At 44.6% G+C, this 20,938-nt stretch overlaps 1 protein-coding gene across 1 annotated transcript; it reads left to right on the top strand.

Moving 5' to 3' along the window:
- The first annotated feature begins 647 nt into the window (after nt 1–647).
- On the top strand, nt 648–20,285 carry FAM174B (family with sequence similarity 174 member B). The gene is made up of 3 exons (XM_030457088.1): nt 648–1,042; nt 9,398–9,529; nt 16,436–20,285. The coding sequence occupies exons 1-3, from the start codon at nt 753–755 to the stop codon at nt 16,437–16,439; spliced, it is 426 nt and encodes a 141-aa protein (XP_030312948.1). The 5' UTR covers nt 648–752; the 3' UTR covers nt 16,440–20,285.
- The last annotated feature ends 653 nt before the right edge of the window (nt 20,286–20,938 follow it).

Genomic DNA, 20,938 nt, shown 5'->3' with positions numbered 1-20,938 from the left:
CTGCCATGCCAACCTTGAAGAGTTTAACAGGAAGGAAATCAGCCCGCTCTTCTTTCCCTTTTTGCTGCGTTTCACTTCATTTTGGTGAGAACGTGCCCTTTCCCCAGACACAATTACTTTGCAGTGGTGAAATACAAACCACGGAGAGGAAAACCAAGTGATACCTTAGCAGAACTCCAGCCCCGGCTCCTTTGCTCCCCAATTCATTCTCCCAGCGTTCACACCCTCAGCACACCCGGGATGGTCGACAGAAGTGTTGCCACGATCTCCATGGGTCTTTTGGGGATTTTAGAGCTATAAAATATCGGCAAATGATTGAACGTGGAAGGAAAGCCTCGGTGACCAGTGGAAAGGCAAAAAAACCCAACTCAACCCAACCCAAACCTGTAAATCTGATCTAGGAATTGTGTGTGGGGGGTTCAGCAGCTCGGCCAGGCTGGGCAAGCAGCACAGGGAGCTCCGTGCCGTGTTTCTGAACATTTCACATCCTGGCAGATGCTGTAATACAAAGCAGACGTTACCGGCCAGGAGGCGGCCTTGGCACCGGGCGCCGCGGAGCTCCGGGCCGGCGGGAGGAACCGCGGGCGGGCAGGCTGGAGGGGAGGAGGCGCCGAAGGCCGCGGTCCCGGCCCTCCCCACCGATCCTCCGGCGGGGCTCAGCCGCGGGAGGCGGTGCCTCTCGGGGAGGCGGGCTGGGTTCGGCCGGCGCTGCCTTCCGGGGCTCGGCACGGCGGCGGCCGGAGCCGGGCAGGATGGGCTCCTCGGGCCCCTCGGTGCTGCTCTGGGCCTGCCTGCTGCTGCCGCTGCTGCTGCCGGCCGCGCCCGGAGCCCGCGGGAGCCAGGAACCGGCGTGGGGCCCGACAGCGGTGAACGGCAGCCGCCTGCCCGCCGAACCGGCCGCAGCCCCCGGCAACCACAGCGGGGCCCAGCTCAGCCCCGTGCCCTCCTTGCTCCGCGACCTCTCGGCGCTCAAGGCCGCTGTCATCGGGGCCTGCGCCCTCACGGCCGCGCTCATCGCCTGCCTCCTGCTCCGCGTCTTCAGGTAGGGCCGCGCCAAGACCTCCCCCGGCAGGTGCCGAGGCCTCCGCCCGCGGGGCTCCCCTGTCCCCTGGGTGAGGAGGGTGGGGGGAAGCCGGGGGTCGAGTGGGCTCCGGCCGGGGCCTCCTCGCCGGCAGAGGCGGGCGGGAGGCGTTTAAGCCCCGTCAGCGGCTCCGGCTCCCCGGAGAAGTGGAGAGCGCGGGCGGTGCTGAGCTCCTCGCCCGGGGATGCTGTTTGTAAAGCCTGGCTTGAAACGCCGCGTGTGTCAAATGCCTCATGAAAAGCCTTAGGGGAGCCTCTTGCGTCGAAACTTCAGGTCTTCCTCCCGTTTCTGCAGAAAAATGGGGCAGGAGTCGCGTTTCAAGGGGGTTGGGTTTTTTTTGAAGTGTGAGGCACACGGGGCCCAGCTCTGTGCACTGGGCCATGGGCTGGGACTGGACCGGGCACGAACCGAAGCGTCTGAAACTCCATCTGATCCTCCAAAAACCTGGGTTTCTGTGCTGCAAGGGTGGTGGATCACTGGGTCGGTGGTCCAGGGAAGTCATGGGGTTGCCATCCCATGGAGATACTCAAAGCTTGGTGGAATATCTGGATCTGGATGGCCCTGCTTGATCTCCAGAGGTCCCATCCAGCCTCAGCCACGTGTATCCTCTGTGCCCACGGGATAATGCAGATGCCGTAATGCTGTAGTATCTCATGATGGCTAAAAAAACCCCCACAAATCTTTTTCCTTTTAATGAAACTTGGGCAGATAGGCTTCTAGAGGTCCAGCACAGCCAAAAGCAGCTGTGGGTTCTGACCTCAGCCCTGGTGTGACAGGAGCTGTGATGTGTAACCAGACCCTGCTGTGTTTCCGTTGGTTCTGTTGCTGATGGGTGCAAGGTCCTGCTCCCAGCATGGAAGGAAAGACATTGGGTTGCTTGAAGAGCCAGGAGAAGTGCTGGTGAGCACCAGGAAGCTGGACAGAGGCTTGCATCTTCTTGGTGCTTGTGTCTGATCCATTTATCCTGGCATAACCATCACGAGCCAGTTCATTCACTGCCCTTCATCCTGCTGAAGAAGGTTGGTGCTGGTGTATGCTTGAGTTATCGAGGCAGCCCTTGAAACTCATGTCTTCCACTGTGAGGAACACGAGGAAATTAAGCTCAGTCCGTGCAGCAAGCCTGTCTTTCCTCTTGGCTTGTTGCCAGAGCAGAAGAAAAGTAAATATTACAACTCCATTTGGCACTGTTAGTGTTAATTGTTACTCATCTCAGAGTAGTGGCATGGTACACTTTAGGCTGTCCCCGACTTATGCAGTCTTCAAATAAAAAGTTGTTGCCTGTTTTGTGCCCATTGCAGGCTTTCAGTAGTTAAAAGCCATTTGACTTCTAGGTAGGGGCAGCAGGAGAAAGCTTGTGGGAGTGGAGCAGCAGGGAGGAGGTGTGTGCCATGTCTCAGGTGACAGAAGTCGTTGAACCAGTGGAGTTGGCAAATTCCTCATGGTTCTCTCTTCAAGCAGCTCCTTTGTATTTACATGATGGCCTCAGCTGAATGCTCTGCTTCTGAATTAACTGTGTGTAGAAATGGCAGTGTTCAGAACGGTGGCATTGTAAAGACCACAATGATAAGAACTGATATTTTCTCAATAAATTGACATTTAACTAAATTCTTCTTATGTGTGGCAGCAGCTGGCAAAAACCAATGCAAATAAATTTGCTCATTTAAGTGAGGTGGTTTGGGAGAACTCAGTAAAATATTGAAGAGAACTTTTTCAAAATCGATATAACCACTTTGCAGCTGTATAAAGCTGTCATGGACAAACACAGAAGAATTGGTAGCAGGTATATGAGCTGGAATTAAGTCTGGAACTAAGTGCAGAATGAAAAGCCAAAGTTTCTACTCCTAGTTCTCTCTGATCACAGAGAGTTTATTTCCTCTGCCCCCCTTTCTTCTACGTACAGAGCAAGACTTTGCATCAAGGAGACTTGATGTAAGACTGAACATTTCTAGCCAAAGAAAGCAAACAGATAGTCTTTAAAGACCTTTCTCTATCCCATAATAAGCAAAAATAGATCCAGGTTAAGGTCACCTTGGGAATGATGGATTAATTCTTCCATGCCAAAGTCGTCGTTACGCAACTAATCAGAGTTAATGCAGCATTAAAGATATGTTAAAAAAAAATCCCTGTGGGATCCCTTCTGTAACTTTAATAGAACCTGCAAGGAAAATGGAAAATGAAGCTTTTGGCTTCTGAGTATGTTACTTTATCAGAGGGAACACTTGTTTGTAAACAGTTACCCAGCTGCAAATGAGGCAAGAATACCAACAGGTATATTTGTACAGTTCGTTCTTGTAGCTGACAACATAGATCGGAGGAGATTCTGTTGCAGAAGAGATAAGGGATTTACCTCAATAAATATAAAGATTTTCTCCCTCGGAAGAAAAGCTTAGTTCACACTTAGTCAAAAACATTGCTTTTTTTGTGTGTGGATTCCTATTAAAGAGATTTTGCTGAAATTCAATCTTTGATTAAGCCCTCACTGTGAAATTGCTCTGGGTTGCTGAAGTAAATTATCCTTTTAGATATGGGTTGTAGAGATGAAATAAACTAGTGAGTGGCCAGATATTCTTGTCACAAGCATTGAATTATTTTATACATTTTACATATTTCCTTTTGATATTTTTTATGTATATGCTATTTTACTTCTTTTGTTCAAGCAGGGATGGTGAGAATTCTCCAGCTTTCCAGCTATGATTTTGAGACAGAGCTCAGAGACTCCTCTTCACTCCTTTTGGGGATGTTATGCTCTGAATCCATCGCATGGTCCTGTGATTCAGAACGTGATATCACCCAAATTGGCCTGAGTTTCCTTTTTGTAGCTACTAGGGACCAGGAAGGCCAACCAACACTTTGCTACTTAATGTGTTAAGGCCTTACTTGGTATGCCACAGTTTTTTGGTTTTGTTTTTAATTTTTTTGTCTGTTTGTTTTTGACAAGCTCAGTTCTAGGCTTTCTTTTCTATGCACCTGGGCACTGCAAGGTCCCAAACCAAGCCATTTCTACAGCAGACCAAAATTAGTGTTAATACCAAGCAAACAGTTAATTAGGCTGCACTAGCAAGAAACAGTATCTTGCAACAGCAAGTAAACAGTTCATGTGGCTAAATCCACTCTTTGATCTGTGATTTTGATTTTGTCTTTTACCCCCCATTTTCTGCCCTATTTCTCTCCCCTGGTGCAGCTCAGGTCATTTCATTGCAATGCAGTTTTTGGGATTAGCTCCCAGGAAACCTGTTTTTTCAGATGTGGCTATCTGTGATGGTAGACTGTATGCCTTCTAGGGAAACTGGCTAGGTTACATCTGCAAAAATGAACAGGCGGAAAGCAACCCAAAGCTTTACTTGCAGAAAACTGTTTGATGTAGGTGTTTGCCACGTGTCTTGACCTGCCCTTGGATGAACAGAACCCAGGCTAGAAATGGCTGCTATTTATCTGGATTTTTAGAGAGAAGCTACTCACATATATTGGAAGTTACTGCTTTGTGATGTTGCTTGCTGTTCCATTCTGATTTCTTCCTCAAATACCACTTGAGGCTTCATTTTCCAGTAACTACAAAACTCGTATAAATAACAGAGATTGAGGAGAGAAGTTCAAGCATATGATCATAGGATACAGGACCCGTTGTTCTACGAGTTGGGCAGTTGCTCAGGGTCATCCAAGGCTTAACCCTAGAGAGTTGGACTGATTTAAAATTAATTGCATTCTAAGCAGTCAGAGTACTCCAGCAAACACAAGACCTCTGCCAGGAACAGAAAAGAAAATCTCAGCATTAAAATGAGGAGAAGGAAAAAAAAAACCAAAACAAAACAATTGATCCCAAAACTTACATTTATAATCCACCTTGAAAGCTTCATTTAAGCAGCATGTAGTTAAGTTATGGCCACAGACAATGACAAATGAGACACTTGCCCTGGCTCTCAGAGTTCCTGTTTTTGGAAAGACTGGATTGTCCTGATGTGAATGTGACAGCAAGTAGACAGAAGGTAGGGAAAGGGGATCACTGTCTCATGCTGTGTTGGACTCTTCACAGCTCTGCTGTGAACAGTCACAAGAAAGGATAAATGCTGTTTCTTGGAGGATTCACTGCACTGAAGAGTTTGAGTAGATAATAAAAGTTTCTGTAGCTCTGTCCTGTAACATAAGGATACCTCTCAAGCACATCTCAGACAATACTGGTCTGACTACTATGGTGTTTGGGAGTGCTTGCTGGCACTGGTACTGACCACCAGATGTGAGTGGCTGTATTTAATTACTTACAGACATCACTGCTTCATTGAACTGCAGCAATATCCCATTTAGGTGTTCCTCAAGTTACTCTCAGCATTAGTCTCTGATCTATCCCTCCTATTAGGAGGGCAGTTAAACAAGGGGATGCTTCTGCTCTTGGTGGACACATATATTCCATCTTAAGGACTTGGTTGTTAGAAGAAATCTTTAGTTTGTTACAGCAAAACATCCAGGAAACATAGGAGGATTTAGCTTCACAGTTTAACTGGAGAGTACTCTCCAGAAAGCAGAGATACCCAGACAGATCAACAGTAAAGCTAATTCATCAGCTGGTAATAAGCCTGAAATTTGCTCAGGTTTATATTTCTATATTTTTTTAAAACTACTAAGGGAGCCCATTGACAGCTAATAGACTGCTCCCAGTTCCATTCATGATAGGACATTGCTGTGGTTCTAGGAGAAAGGTTTTAGCTGGCTTGATTACACTTCCAATACACTCTGCTAAGAAGGGATAGAGGTTTTTATAGTTTTTCTTTGTTCCAGGACGTAGTCCTCTCCTGCTGCATCTCTTGGCAGGAAGTGTTAGCGCTGGATTAGAAGTGCAGAGACCTCTCCTTGGGTCAAGAAAGCATTATCTTTGAATATCAGGGTTGCTGACTAAAATAGATCAGAGGCGTAAATCGTATAATGAACTAGTGAGTTGACTTGAGCATTTACTTCACCACATGATGCCTCAGAAAGGAGGATGAAGTGCTGCACATGACTGGTGCTTGATCAAAATAGCCCCCGGTCAAAATAGAGAGACACAAAGTCAGCGTTCTGCTCCAGCCCTTCTCTGTGTGATGTCCCTCCCTACGCAGGGTAGTAGAAGCAGCAAATCTGATTTCTGATGGACCTAACCCTGGTGTGGTGCCCAGTGCCAGAGGCATTCCAACCCCAGGGTGGTACTTGTGTGCAAACACCACTGTGGCTAAACAGCTCAGGAGGAACTGAAAAAAGGCCCCTGTGTCAGGCCAAATACCTTATTCTTCATCTTCTCTCAGTTAAGCACTGTGCTCACTGCACCTGCCTTCTGTTAACACCACTGAGATGCTTTTGGTGGGAGCAGCACTGGGCCTAAAGTGAAAGGTTAATGTCCCTGGCTGCAGTTAATTTTCTTTTTTTTTTATCTCCTCATGATAATTCAGTGCAAGACCTGTAACATCCCCTTCTAATTACAAGGGGTGGATGAAGTCAGACAGCAGAACCATTTTTTTTAAAATTTTTTTTTTTTTAAAGTGGAAGACAGTTCCCTGTGCTAAAATACCAACTACTGCTTCTATCCTCGCTAAACCACCTGGGGAGCATTTCACTTTCTTACTATGTAAAGAGCATACTATGACCACAGCTTGCAGCACACTCCTTGTTTCCTTTAACCCCCCTGCCAAAACAAACGTGGCTCGAAAGGAGATCCTCTCTTTCCCCAGGAGGGTTAATGCATCCTGATCCTATCCGCGAGGTCTCCCAAGTTCAGGGAACATTTGTATTCTGTAGTTCCTGCCCTGTGATACTCTGCTGACTTTGCTGTCTGTCTGCAAACAAAAGATGCAGCCTGGTCCCAGCTGCTGGATAAAAGTGCTTTTCCTTTTGCATTGTCATCACTGATGGCTGCAGGGATCCTGCCGAGGTGCAGGAGTTTTAATGTGCAGCAGCTTCCTGATGGGCAGGCTTGTTTTGTGTGCCAGTAGGGACCCTGCCAAGGCTTTCCTTTAAAGTTAGCTTGGGTAATTCTTCTAGTATTTATGAAGCCAAGGGGAGTCATTCAAATGAGCAAGCGTGAGAAAACAGACTGCTGAAAAGTACAGATTAATGAGAAAATAGGTAGGTAATCTGGTGTAGCATTAATTGAGGAAGAAGAGGCAAAGAAAGACCCCTTTGCCCTGCCAGTGGCATAGAGTTGATGGTAGCAGCTTAGCCAAAAACCAGCAGCAAAACGAGCTTCCTCTGTTTTCTAAATGAGCAATGTGGTTAAGTGTGGTCTGTGGAGGTTTAATAAAAGACTGCAGCAAGTTCTGTTCCCGGTCCTCTATAAATTGCAGCCCAAATAGACTAATTAATTGCTGGAGGCTAAAGGGTTCTAGTTTTTCATTTCTAAAAATACTTATTCTGCAGTAATTGCTTCAGACACTCCAATATTAACTGTTGTAAAATGAACTCTGTAGAATAAGTTAGGTTCTGTAGTGGAGGAAATGAGGGAGGATGTCTCTCCTGGAAGAGGGCCTGATGTAGGGTCTTAAATGGGTGAACCTATGGAAACCCCCTGTGGGCTCTACATCTCAGGCCAAGTGGTAAGGCTGTGTTTGGTTTGTTCTGACAAGTAGGCACAGGTTAGTTTTGGTCTACACTTAGGCCTCACAGCATGAGCAAATGCTTCTTATTAAAGCAATGTATTACTTGTAAGATGAGACCTCCCCACATCGCTTTGCTGTTAGGGCTTGGCTGAGAAGCAGAATAATAGAGAGAAGTGTCTTCAGAAGGATTTTTCAAGTGTAGGGGTTAAGAGTCCTACTCCATTGGATATAAAATTGCTTGTTTCAACAATAGCAGTAATAGAACAAACCACCTCGTGCTCTGCGTGACACGGTGGCACAGATTGCTATAGAGATGAGATGACAGGAGATGGCTTTCTTCTCGCTTCAGATGCAACCTTAGCCTTCAGCACATGGAGGAAATTCAAGGGCTGGGACCTGTTTGTTCAGCTTTGGACTGCTGCCCCAAAGCAATGCCAGGCAGAGGCACTGAGATTTCCAGGTCAGAGCTGTTCACCAATTAAATTTCCTTTACTTTAAGACTGGAAGGGCGACTGCAGTGGAGATGCAAACGCAAGGCTTGAGTCCCACTCTCTCTGGAGGGCTTACACAGGGGAAATCACCAAGGTGTAACTCATTAAAAGGCACCCACGATTGATGTAAAAATGGCAATTTTGAATGCAGCACACCTTGCACAATGTGCCACGACAAGACTTCTTGATAGTGCAATTGTACTCATGATGTGCTGTCTGCTCAGAGCAGTAGTTGCAGTTACCAAAAATCAGGAGCAACTTGCTTGTGCCTGCATCAGCTCCCTTCTTATGCATGGCAGTTGTCAGTTTTGTTTTATAAAAGGTGCAGGGGAATAATCTGTAGTTAGCTAATCAAAACCCATCCACTTTTCTTCGTGAAGGCCAGCTGTACACACCAGCACCTTCTTCAGTGTATAATCACAAAACTAGATTCATACATGAGCAGTATGACCCTCCTAGTATGCATGAAAGGAGTAGGTACAGTAAAAAGGACCCACTCAGTTCAAGCTAGAAGCAGAGAATTAGTTGAGAAGCCACACACCAAGTGTCTATTAATTGAAAGCATTAGAAAACAGATCTCTCAAGTAGGTGCTTGAGCGTCTCCATCTCAAAAGGAAAGGCTGGGGTCTATAGGAGGGGAGGTGGCAGGTACATTAAGCTTGGAGTAATTGGTGATTTTTCTTCATAGCACTAAAAACAGCATAGAACATGAAACTTTACAGGCAAGGTTGAAGGTTGTTGCTCTGGGAGTCCTGAGCTTGGCCTGGTAGCAAGAAAAGAGTGCAGTCTGTTTATACCCAAACATCACCCCCTCTTTGCTCCTTATAGTACTGCCCATAACATCACCACCTTGTCTCAGCAAGGCTTAACCTGAGCTTTCTCATCTAAACGTGGTCACTAAACCATTGGGCTGCTTCAGCTGATTAAACCCATGTCTTGTTTATTGAGTGTGACAGGAGGAGGATTCAGTGGGCTGCTGCAATCCTATACATGCCCTGGATGCCAGAGGATCTCTGGTTTTGTCAGCAGCTGAAAGACTGACATTTATATGGATTGGAGTTGATGAAAATCTGTGTTCTACAACTGATGGGCACAAATGGTGGTCTTGGAAAGGCAGCGGGAGGGAAGGCAGACTTGCTCCTCAGCCTTCATGTCTGGGGAGGTCCAAACCAAAGAGGGCACTGATTCAGTGTTTATGGGAACAGCTTCAGCATCTCCAAGGAATACTATATAAAGATGATGCTTCCCTCCCCATCTCTGTGTTTCAGGTCTGGCAAGAGGATTAAGAAGACCAGGAAATATGACATCATCACCACTCCAGCTGAGCGGGTAGAAATGGCTCCTCTGAATGAAGAGGATGATGAGGATGAAGATTCAACAGTGTTTGATGTGAAATACAGGTACTGCTGTGAGCTTGTCCAGTTAGGTTAGCTCAATGAGCTCAATTAGTGAATACAACTCTTTTTTTTTTTTTTTTCCTCTGCTAGGCCAGTGTGGCAGAGTTGAGGCAGTCACAAGCTCGCTGTCACTCTTCTCAAGCATTATCACTGTCCTTTACAGTTCCTCTGCCTGGTTTCTCAGTACACATTGCACTGTTCTCTTCTGCTCTTGTAATAACCACATCACTACCCCCAGGGTGTCTGCCCTCCTCTTTCCTCTGCAGCTCAGCACCACAGGATATACATGCCCCAAATTACTGGCAAGATTTAACAGGCAGAACTTCCCCTCTCAGGCAGCTGTGAGCAGTTGTTCCTGTGCACTCTCAGTGTCCACATGCATTGGATGGAGCTGTGCATCACAGAATGCTTTCTCTCCCAGGCTGTTGAGAGCCTGGGAGGGAAATAATGGTGAATCTCTATTGACCTATGGGCTTGTACCACAGTACTCAAACATTTTTATGTGATAAAGAGAGGACTGGGGTACCTTGCTGGTACTGTTAGCAGCTATCCCTTCCCGACAAACTTTCCTTGAATGTGTTTATCTTTTTGGGATAGAAGTGGTGTGACAGCCCAAAACCTTCAGTGCCTATTCTGAGCCTGAGATTTATAGCAACCACTCAGCACATAAACATGTTGCACATTGATTTATGGTATCAGAATAGCTGCAGCCCTTGTTTTTGTTTGCATCAAGCCCCGCATAGCATTTGAGTTGCATTCTCATCCAAATAAGGCCTAATTTAAAGATCTGTCTCACTTGGGCTGAAATAGGCTCCCCTAATTACAAAAACACACTCCTAACTGGAGATGTTATTGACTTGACTCATGTTGCTTACCTCCTAACTTTGGAAAGGGGAACAACATGTTTGCTCTAAGCACATGCATGCCAGTACCTAAAGCACACATCATCACATGCTCTGCTGGTCATTTTCCAAATAACTGCATTATTTCTCCATGAAAGTCAGACAATAGTTGGAAACCATGAAAGAATGAAGGGTGTGAGGCTTGTGTGCCTTCATGCTTAAGTAATCAATTCTTGAATTAGAAGACTCCTATCAACCCTTGCCTGACTGTTGCCATTCTCTGTAGCTGCCCTGGGTTTGCACTGATCATTCCAGTTTCTGCCGTTGTTCCTTTGGGACCAAGCTTTGTTAAATCCAGACTAATGAGATGTGTCTCAATGGCTTACTTGAGCAGCCTGTTTCTTCTGCCTCTCTTCCTCTTCACTGAACCCTTTCAGTCATGGCATTGCTTCAGGAGAAGATGTCTAATTGTAAAATGCTAGATGAACAAAGAGGAGAGCTTGCTGGAAGCCATATGACTCATGAGAGCTCTAGTTGCATTACCTGATGGTGGTTCCCTGGAGCTGTGCTGATGCTTTCACAAAAGTTATTTGGTGTTCTGGACTCCTCCACAGGAAAAATGGCTCTTTACCTCATGCAATGCTCTATTCAGAGGCTGTAGGGGTTTTTGGTTCTTTGCCAACTGGTCCTGGTTTTAGCTGCGGGAATTCCTCCTGCCTGCCACAATGCAACAGTTATTAAAGTCCACATTTTCTAAAGTCCTTGCTGTTTCAGACATTTTTTAGCTCAAATGGAACCATGTAGAGGCAGAGGTAATCTTAGAGAAACCCCCTTCATACAATTGATTTTCAGAAATCTTTGAAGATATATTTACTGCAAAAGGTATCAAGCTCTCTGATTCCTTTGTGTGGCTTGAAGGCTACACCCCCAAGCAGTTCTTATCTCCTCTCAGCAGTAAAGACACTTCTTTGGAAACTGGAATTGTGGAGTTTTGACTATTGATGTCCCCATTAAACCAGTCAGGAGGTTCTTCTTAGATGCTTGCTTTCAGGTGGGAAGAGAGGGCTAGAGCTGCAGAAGGGGCACTACAAGACATGCCCACAGTAAATCAGAGCATCAGCTTCCACCAGGTCTTCTGTTGGGCTTCCTTCTCCAGACCCCCTGCTTACCTCCAAACCTGGCAATCAGGGAATAGTTGCCTTGTGACATCTAAGGCTGCCTTTGTTTTTTTGCAGCTGGGTGCAGATTCCAGGAAGACAGGATAAGGAGAGGTGACTTTATCTCTCTCTGTGGTTAATGGGAGTTCTAAATACATGCAGAAAGCTATGCAGCTGGAGAGATAGTTTTGTTAATACTCAGCAAGTGACTACAATTTTAAAAGTGCCTTCAGTAATTGCTAGGTCAGAGTAACTACTTCCCCTCTCCATTATCTTAAAAGAAAAAAAAATAGCAGTGCAGATGCATAAAGGTGAACTTGCAGAGGTGTCACATAAGGAACGGGGTGATACTGCTGTTTCAGCCTGTTAACCAACTAAAGCAACATAGCACAAGTTGCTGCAACCTGGAAGCAGTTGTGATGGGGACAGAGGAGTGACAGATGCCTCCTGACAAGTACCCACAGGCCTGAATGTTCTGCACACTCTCTTATCAATTTATTTTTTAATTCAAATGAAGGTGCATCTTTGCCAGCAGTCACTATCAGTTGTGGCAGCTGTTTGGATTTATTCAAGCAGCCTCCTAGCAGCAGAGCTTACTTGGCTTCTGGCACAACAGTCTTCTGGACCATGCAGCCTTGGCCAAATTGTGACCAAGTGCTGGTTTGGTGACAGGGCTGTGTGGACTGCTCAGTGTTGCAGTGCGTGTGCTGCCTTATTTACATCAGAACCCAAATTTCCGTAGCTGATTAAACCTAGAATTTTCACTCTTCCTGACTCTTGAATTAAATTAGCTGCAATCTTTTGTCCTGTTCATTTTTGTTTTAAAGGCTGTGAACCTGTGGAGGAAACACTCCATTCTCCATAAAACAGTGATTTGCAATTATGCCTGCTTTTCCCTAGAAAGGCACCAGAAATGTTTTTCAGGTACAGGCTTCTGAGAAAGCAGAGCAATGGACTGGAAAGAAACCAGTTTCCAAAAGAGCAACATGGCAGGGAGATGTTGGCTGGGCTGGGCTGTAAGCATTATTTTATGTCTTCTCCTGTGAAGACACACAGAGAGTTGGGGTTATTCAGTCTGGAGAAAAGGCTCTGAAGAGACCTTACTGAGCCTTCCAGTATCTGAAGGGGGCTACAAGAAAGCTGGGGAGGGACTTTTTAGGATGTCAGGTAGTGATAGGACTAAGACGAATAGGTTGAAACTAGAGGAGGGTAGATTTAGATGTTAGGGAAAAGTTCTTCACTATGAGAGTGGTGAGACACTGGAACAGGTTGCCCAGAGAAGTGGTGGAGGCCTCATCCCTGGAAGTTTTCAAGGCCAGGCTGGAGAGGGCTCTGAGCAACCTGATCTAGTGGGAGGTGTCCCTGCCCATGGCAGAGGGGTTGGAATGAGATGATCTTTAAGGTCCCTTCCAACCCAGAAAATACCAGGATTATCTAAGTGTTACTTATACTTACTGTAAGACAATCATAGGCTTTCAGGTCTGTAGGGTTACACCAGCATGACAATAGAGAAAACTTCAAAGAACTGGCCTGGAATGTCATGATATTAGGTACCTCCTGCCCATAATACTAAGTACATTACCCCAATATTAGCCTATTTTGACTGATATGCAATTCATAAATAGTCTTGGTTTGGGTTTGTAGCCTAGGTCTTTGATGAAGATGATGTGCATAGGCTTTGGGCTGGTTTGTTTGAGGTCCCTTCCCATCCCTGAAGGATCTGTACTGGCACTTGCATCGCTGTTTGGAAGAGTAATTGAGGTTCCTTGCCATCTCCCCCATGTAATGCAAACAGTGCTCAAATTAAAAGGCTGTTGGTTCCTAGCAGCAACAGGGGAGAAGCAACATATACCTCTCCAATTGTTTTCATGCAGTCAATTTTCTCTCCTTCAATGCTTTGTTCTTTTGTGTATTTTTTTTCCAGCCTTACATGAGGCACCAACAAACAGACCATGTAAATTGGGCTGTTGTAAGAAAGCTATTACTTTTTTCCTTTCTGATTTTCTTTCTTTTCTTTTTCTTTTCTTTCCTTTCTTTTTTTCTTTTCAGGAGGCTTCAAGGTATTAGGCTCTTGGTAGATCCAACTCCCAAATTTCCTTGGGTTGTGGAGCACTGAGAAACAATCACTTTGTCCCATAAAGCAGACTAATGAGACCACTTCAAAATCATAACCAAATACAGTCCTTTTTGTGGATGGAGAAGCCACCCCCTGCCTGTCTCTGGCAAATGTAGTAGCATGAGTGCACTGGGGTAGACACCCCCTTTGCAATCTCATTTCAGTAGCACAGCAGCAGTCCTGAGTATGACCTCTCTAATCCTGAAAGCACAATTTCTGTGCGACAAGGCTGAAAGTGTAAATCTAAGATTTTCAAAGAGCTAAGATGGCAAATCACTTCAATATTAACACTTCCTTGAAAAGCTTTATGGAAACCATTTTCTTTTTTTAATATGGAGGATGGTTTTCTGTATGCATTTGCTCTGGTACTGAAAGAGGCATTTGGTTAAGAAGTTCAGGAACTATACTGAAATTATTATAGAACTATACAAAGAATGCAAACTGAACATGCAAAGGAGGTTTCTTGATCACCAGTTAAATCTGTATTGCTGAAGGCTGAAAAGTATCCCTGTCAAATTGATTTTTAGACTGTATGAACTGTATTGGTCATAATTTTTCAGTTGTCAGATTTTTTTTTTTGTTTTAAGATGTGGCTACACTTTATATACATCTTGGAAAATGTGTTAGTGAAAACCTAAGTCCTATTCTCCAAGTGTGCTCTCTCATCCCACCAATAGATCTTGATTTCAAGATTTCCCTCTCTCCTCTTTGGTCCTTAAGCAATTTCTTTCAAGAAGGCAAGAGAAAATTGTGCCAGATTTGTCATCTTTTACTTGATGAGGAAAAGCCATTGATTGATCAGGCAGTTAGCACTGTGTGATGCTTGAGAAGAGAGGAGAAAAGTAAAGTTACAGGCAAATGTCCCCAAGAAACTGGTGTTACTGTCCCTCCCCCATCACAGAGAACTGTGTAGTAAGTGTAGTAAGAGAAAAGAGATTAAAACAGCTGCAAGAAGAACCAGTTCCTGAAAAGGTAACTAAAATTGTTAAGTTATTAAGCTTATTAACTCTAGCATAGCTCGTTGGGGGATTTCTTGTCAGCTTCAATAAAAAATTGAAAACAAGGACTGAGTAAATTCTGTGGCGCCTTCTGCATGAAAGGCTCTGAAAGCACTTGAGTTATCTGGGGTATCAGCAGTGGCTCCTCTCCCTGCTGACTTGCAGCTGTTAGAGGCAGAGCTTTCTGCTTCTGCTTTGCTTGCTGAGCCCATCTGGGGGAATTTCGCAACCATCCCCACAGAGCATTTTGAGTCCTGGGTGATAAGTGCCACGTGAGAGCCCTGAGTCAGGGAAGAACTTGGAATATAAATGCCAGAGCTGAAATTGTTCCAGCCCTGATGTCAGGCTCTTAAATAAGTACTGAAATAGTTTTTCTTGGAGCAGATTGAAACCTCCATCCTTCCTGTCAGATAAGTGAAATTCCTCAGTTTGCTTTCCACACGAATTGTCATTTTTCCCCACTAACAGCAGCAGCACCATCAAAAATACAAGAATTTTAGGAATGCATCTTCCAAAGTGCTCTTGAAAGCACAAGGATTAGTATAAGCAATGGTGGCAGAGGGAAGAAGATAAGAATATGTAGAGAACTATCATGGAACTAGAGGGCTTTTGAGAGCTTGCAGGGTATTTTGGAGTAAAGATGCACCATGTGTAAAGACAGAATTTGTCCCTTTTTCAGGCACCCATAGCATTGAACTGTGTAAAAACATCTTCACCACAGTTGCAGGGCTCAGCCTTTGATTGGTCGAGTCTTTAGGGAGCCTCTGTAAAATAGGAGTTACATTATTGGTGTCCTCCTCTCTTTGAGTATGTTCTTTCCAGATCCCAACTTTGTGTGCAGCTCTGAACAGAGAATGATATTGTTTGCTTGTTACAGCAAGGTGTTGACTCTCAAGGGAACAGCTCTAATGGATTTTTTTTGCCAGCCAAAAGCCACAGGCCATTCTGTATGATGCTGGGTGAATTGCACTGGGGCTTGTAGAAGCTTAATTTATTTTTTTATTTCCAGCAGGCAGCAGTGACAAGTTGTGTATAAATGGAGGGATATTATTTATCCTCATCTGAAGGGTGTGCAAAACACTAACACAAGCAGTTGCCTACTATAAAAACAACAAATTGCCAAAGCTTTGGTGCTGCTGTTAAGGATTTCCTTCAGGTCCACAGCAGGGGAGGCAAAAGATGGTCAAAAAGCAGTTTTTGTTTGGTTTTTTCAAGGCCAAGTTCTTTCCTTATGTGGTTGTAATCCATTGCTACAGAGCACACCACATTCTACTGACTTGTTCAGTCAGTTGCACACTCCCTCCTACAGGAGGGCTCTCTGGAGTATAACAGGTTCCAGTGAAGACTTTTCTGTTGTTGTTGAACCCTGAAGTTCACATAGCCGAGAGGAGAGTCTGTGTGTGGTGGTCAGTCAGGGGCTGCAATGCTGTGAAAAAAGCTGTGAGGTCCAAGGTGCTGGTTTGGGTGCAGTCAAATAACAGCCCCCTATATGTGCTCCCTTCTCAGCCCCTGCACTGGCTGGTGACAGGATCCTTCAGCATCTGGGTTTTGTCTGCTTAACTCTGCTTTTTTTCTTCACTTGGTTTAGCTTCCCCTGGCACAAGGTTAACATCACATCAGTGTCCACTGTCACCATGGGAATAACTGCTGGAGGGAACTGATGGCAATCAGTGAATAATGCTGCTTTTTCCTTTGTGGCATTCAGGTTTTTGTCACTCTGCACATGGGTTCTCATCTCTGCCTGTGAGCTGTTCAGTTGCAACTCTACAGCTGTACTAATTCTTCCTGCTTTCCAGGTAAAGCAGCTCTGTGGAATGTTGGTGCCCTGCAAGATGATGTTCTCCTGTCGAGGGACCTGCTGAAGCTGTAACTGTGAAAGGGGAGACCTTCATCTCTGCAGTGTTACAACGAAACCAAGCCTCACCTCCTTGAGGTGCTGTCTGTACAGGAGGCTATGGATCTCCTAACCAAAACATCACCATTCAGTTCCCTGGTTTCAAAACTGCTGTGTTGGAATGACCCGAGTTCCTCTTTGCAAACTCAGCTCTCTTGCTTTAAGAGAGCTGCAGTGTCACTAAAGCATGACAAGATGCAACCCAACTTGCAGCTCATTATGGTCTAAATATGTTTTGCAGAAGGCAGAAGAAAAGGAAGACTGAACAATCCTGCCCCCACCCAAGAACTTTTTTTTCTAAAACCCCAATTCAGTACTTCAGTCACTGTTAAACTTTGGTCATTGTTAATCAGATGATCTGTTAGAAAAAATTAAGTGTATTTTTCTGGGCCTTACAGAAGTGACTTATGACTTTAGGTGGTAAAAATGTAAGCCATGCTGAAATGCCACACTATGTTTAGTATAGGATTTTTGGGGGTAGGGTGTGAAAGGTTGACTCATGCAGAAAATTTTCTTGACTTGCTACTGATTTTTTTTTTTAACAATTGCACTAAGCTTTCATGATGACGTTGTCCCAGGGAGCTCTGATCAGACCAACTCAAATAAATGAGACCACAGGGAAACAGGAAGAATCAGACATGCCCTAAACTACAACAATCTTGGATTAAAGATGATATATTTTTGTAATTTTCTGCCCTTCCACAGGGAGTAAAAGCAGTGTTTTGTACTGTCCTATGCTGACTGTAACTTGTCTACAATTCATCTGTTATACCTTCTTTTCTAAGCAAACTTAAGTCCTCATGTGGAATTATTAGAATGCAGGAAGAACATTTCTTTTTTTTCATGGAAGCTTCATGTAAGTGATCTGTATCTGTATCAAACTGGAAGTTTTCCCCTACCACCTGCTTCACAAATCCCATTTAACTCTAGGATACATTTTTTTACCATCACTCCCTGCCATGCTTTGTGCTGCAGAGGTCAGAGCTGTGGGATTACACTGTGAGAATTTGATTGCTGCATCTGGATGGCTCAGGGTTTGGAGGCCACAAGCATGTACACTTTCCAGGCCAACACCAGAAAGGGCAAACCAAACTGGTTTCCTTTCTTTACTTTGTGGTTTTCCTTTAAAGTAACCACAGAGACAGTTCAGACTTTACTGCACCCCTTAACACCTTTTATTTTTGGTTTTTAAGCTGGCTGGAACATAGCTTTCCTTGGGGAATGCTTGTTTTCCAATTATTTGAGAATTGTCCCACTGTTTGCTCGACCCTCTGGTAGCCTTCTGCAGTTACCACCCTTCAAGGAGGCTGCAGAATTCCTGGCAAAGCACCATCCTTACAGCAAGCTGCCAGTTTTGGGTTTACTGTTTTTTTTTTTTGTAGGCCTGTTGGGATTTGAGGCTTGCTGAGAACACTGAACTGCTTTGTCATGACAGCACAACCTACGCCAGTTCCCCTTGGGCCCTGCAGTCAAGTAAAAGGAGGTGAAGGGGAATTATTTTTTTTTCCTTGCTAGCATCCTTGCTCTTGCAAAGAAGCTCCCATACCACCTCTTGCTTTCCCCAGCTGTGACTCAGCAAAGGCTCAGCAAAACAGCCCACTCAGCCTGGATGGAGAAGTCCCCCCCCAAGCAGACTGTTGTGTTAGTATTAATCATCAAGGCAATAGAAATGTGCTATCCTGGTTTCATTCATGGAATGAGTTTGAGTCACTCCAGATTACTGTTACCAAGCAATGTTTAACACACCAGCTGCAAGGTGAGGATGGGGCTGAGCTGGTTTTGTTCTGGGTAATAAGAAACACAGGGACCAGTAGGTTGAGCGAGGTTTTGGGTTGAGTTAAGGAATATCTGGGGCTCTTTCCCCACCTAGGTAAAACAGGTTTGACTTAGGCTAGGTGATTCTGAAGGAAATAGTGTCTCTTCAGCACTAAAGTACTTTGAAGATGAGGAATTACACTTCTGAGGCAGACTGAGTCCTTTTCAAGTCAGGGAAGTGGCGATGCTGAGAGGAGAGAGAGGTTAAAAGTTTCTGTTTGCTTTTGTGGAAGGAAGCAATGGACTGAGGTCGCTGCCTTGTCTGAACAGACACCATGGCAACATGTTCATGTCCACTCTTCTGCCAAACTCATTAAGCTGAGCATCAAACAATCTGGATGAGTGGTGGAGAGGGAATGAAACCTCTTTGCACAAAAGAAAGGCAAGACCAAGATAGGTAGGAGAGGGATGAGAGGATAAGGTGCACAAAGGACACTTCTGCATTCCAAGGGTGAGTCTGTTCTTGAAATCAAGCTTTTCTAACAACTTCAGGTCACTTGCTGAGTTAAGCTGGTAAAAGCCATTCACTCCCCTTGCTTGTGGCTAGAGAATCCCAGTTTCCATAACATGGCCAAATCTCAGTGGTGAACAGAGACCTGGTATTAAAGATATTGAAGATGGAGGTGCTCAGCTTCTGCTGGGGTGTTCTGGCTCCTCAAAGAGGTCCCTGTGTGCCATAAGCTAAGAAGTGCTTCTAAGCAAACAGCAGCTGCCTGATGGAAATCAAAGGCAAACCTCACCAGTTGTTCGTGGCCATGAAATTAGTCTGAATGCTTTGTCTGATACTCAGTTGCTGTTGCAAATGTGAGGCAATGTTTACCTCTACAAAAGTTGCTGTATGTGATTTTAAGTGTCTGGTTAAATATTCTATAGCTATATTTAGTTAAGATTTTAAGAGCACTTGACGTGACTCATCTAATAGTATATATATATGAATATTTTTTTAATGGTAGGAATTAGTTTAAAACAGTTTTAATAATTTGGACTGTTTGATTCAGGTAGTTCTAGGAGTTCATTTGATTAAAAAACAGCCATTAACCACTACATGAATGTTTTACCTTAATGTTCTCTGTATCTTACACTGCAGATTTAATCTCATTGTGACTGTAATGTGTCTTAGTATCTGCTGCTATTTTGTGTTGCATAGTCAAACTTGCTTTGTTCAAGAGCATTTTTCAAGGCGTATTTTTTTGTTACAGAAAATGGAAAGACAAATGTTATTAGAGATGCCTGCCTGTAGCTCCCTCACTGCTCACAAAATCCACTGACAAGTAGCAGAGTCAAACAGAGTAAGCAAATTAGTGGCTTTCCTCTTTGTGCATGCTGTGTTGTGGAGGAAAAACCCTGCACAGAATTGCAGCTGCTTTACTCCAACCCCAGCCCTGTCACCAGAGATGACATTTGAGGAGCCAGAAGTTGGTGTGCCATGCTTGCCTGTGGAATTAAGTTGGAAGTACACTGCTAGCTTTAAACTTGGGAATTTATTTTTTTTCCTTTTTTTTCCCCCTTAAAGATGTGGATGACTGCAAATACTTGTTTTGCACACTAACTTATGCTATCCTAATGTTTATCTTAACCCAAACTGACTTACAGAAGTCTGCATGCATTAATGAAGTTTGAACACACAAGCACTAAAGCACTGCAATGTTTTGTATCAGTGAGTGTTCCCTCTGATCCACTGTATGTAGCATAACCTCTGAAGGGTGACAGGCTATAGTTTTCCTTCTGTTAAATGAGTTTCCACTGCTGCAGTTCTTGTGTGAGGAGTTATCAGGACCATGTGTTTTGTTATGTGCAATTGTTTGAACTTTTTAAAAAATGTTTGAGATTTTGTCCTCGTGACCAAAGCATCTTTTTAAGAAAAAATTGCTGAGTTTGAATGAACTTCTCATGTTTCAGTAGAAACTGCCATCATTAAACATGTTCTTGAAATCCCCCGAGTGTTGTGTGTTATGTTTGAAGAGGGAGTGGGAAAGGGGCTGTTGCAACTTGTTGAAGTTTGGTGAGAGAGAAGGCATCTTGCAGGATCCCTCATTAGAATGCTCCAAGCCCCTTAGTCCTGGGACCCTGAACTAGAGATTGGCAAGGGGGAACCTGATTTAGCAGCATGGTAAAGGAAGATGGGAACATGAAGTTCCCATGTGTTTAAACTACCTTGTGTCCCAAGCCAGGCTTCCACCTGGATTCAAAAGGCAAAAAACCTCTGCAACAGGGCAGATGCCTCACTCAGTACCTTTGACTCCAACCCTGTTTGCTATCTTGAAGCCCACAAACTGCAGACCTGATATCCCAGACTCCAAACCCTTAACCAATTGCTATTGGGCCTCAGCCCCAATTCAGCAGTTGTGCAATAAAGTTAGGTTCTGTAGGAAGTTCAAGACCCCTCAAGGTGAGCCCCAACCTACCACTGAGCTTTTGCTAAATGCTCCCCTCAGCTGCAGAAATCTAAATGCCATGTAGAGAAAGGCTGCACATGCAGTCTGTGGGCATATTTACCTTTCTGATGAGGTGTTAAGTGAAAGATGAGCTAAGGACCAAAAACCTGGTGGAAATTATTAGCTAAGAGGGAGGTAAAAAGCTAGAGCTTGCA

Source organism: Calypte anna, chromosome 10 (genome assembly GCF_003957555.1).
Source record: "Calypte anna isolate BGI_N300 chromosome 10, bCalAnn1_v1.p, whole genome shotgun sequence".
Classification (NCBI taxonomy): domain Eukaryota; kingdom Metazoa; phylum Chordata; class Aves; order Apodiformes; family Trochilidae; genus Calypte; species Calypte anna.
This window is presented reverse-complemented; position numbering and strand designations above follow the sequence as displayed.

Excerpts from the sequence above, each read along its gene's own strand:
- FAM174B (XM_030457088.1), top strand. The coding sequence starts at position 753 with ATGGGCTCCTCGGGCCCCTCGGTGCTGCTCTGGGCCTGCCTGCTGCTG. Across the intron at positions 1,043-9,397 it reads CTCCTGCTCCGCGTCTTCAG|GTCTGGCAAGAGGATTAAGA; the intron begins GTAGGGCCGCGC and ends TCTGTGTTTCAG.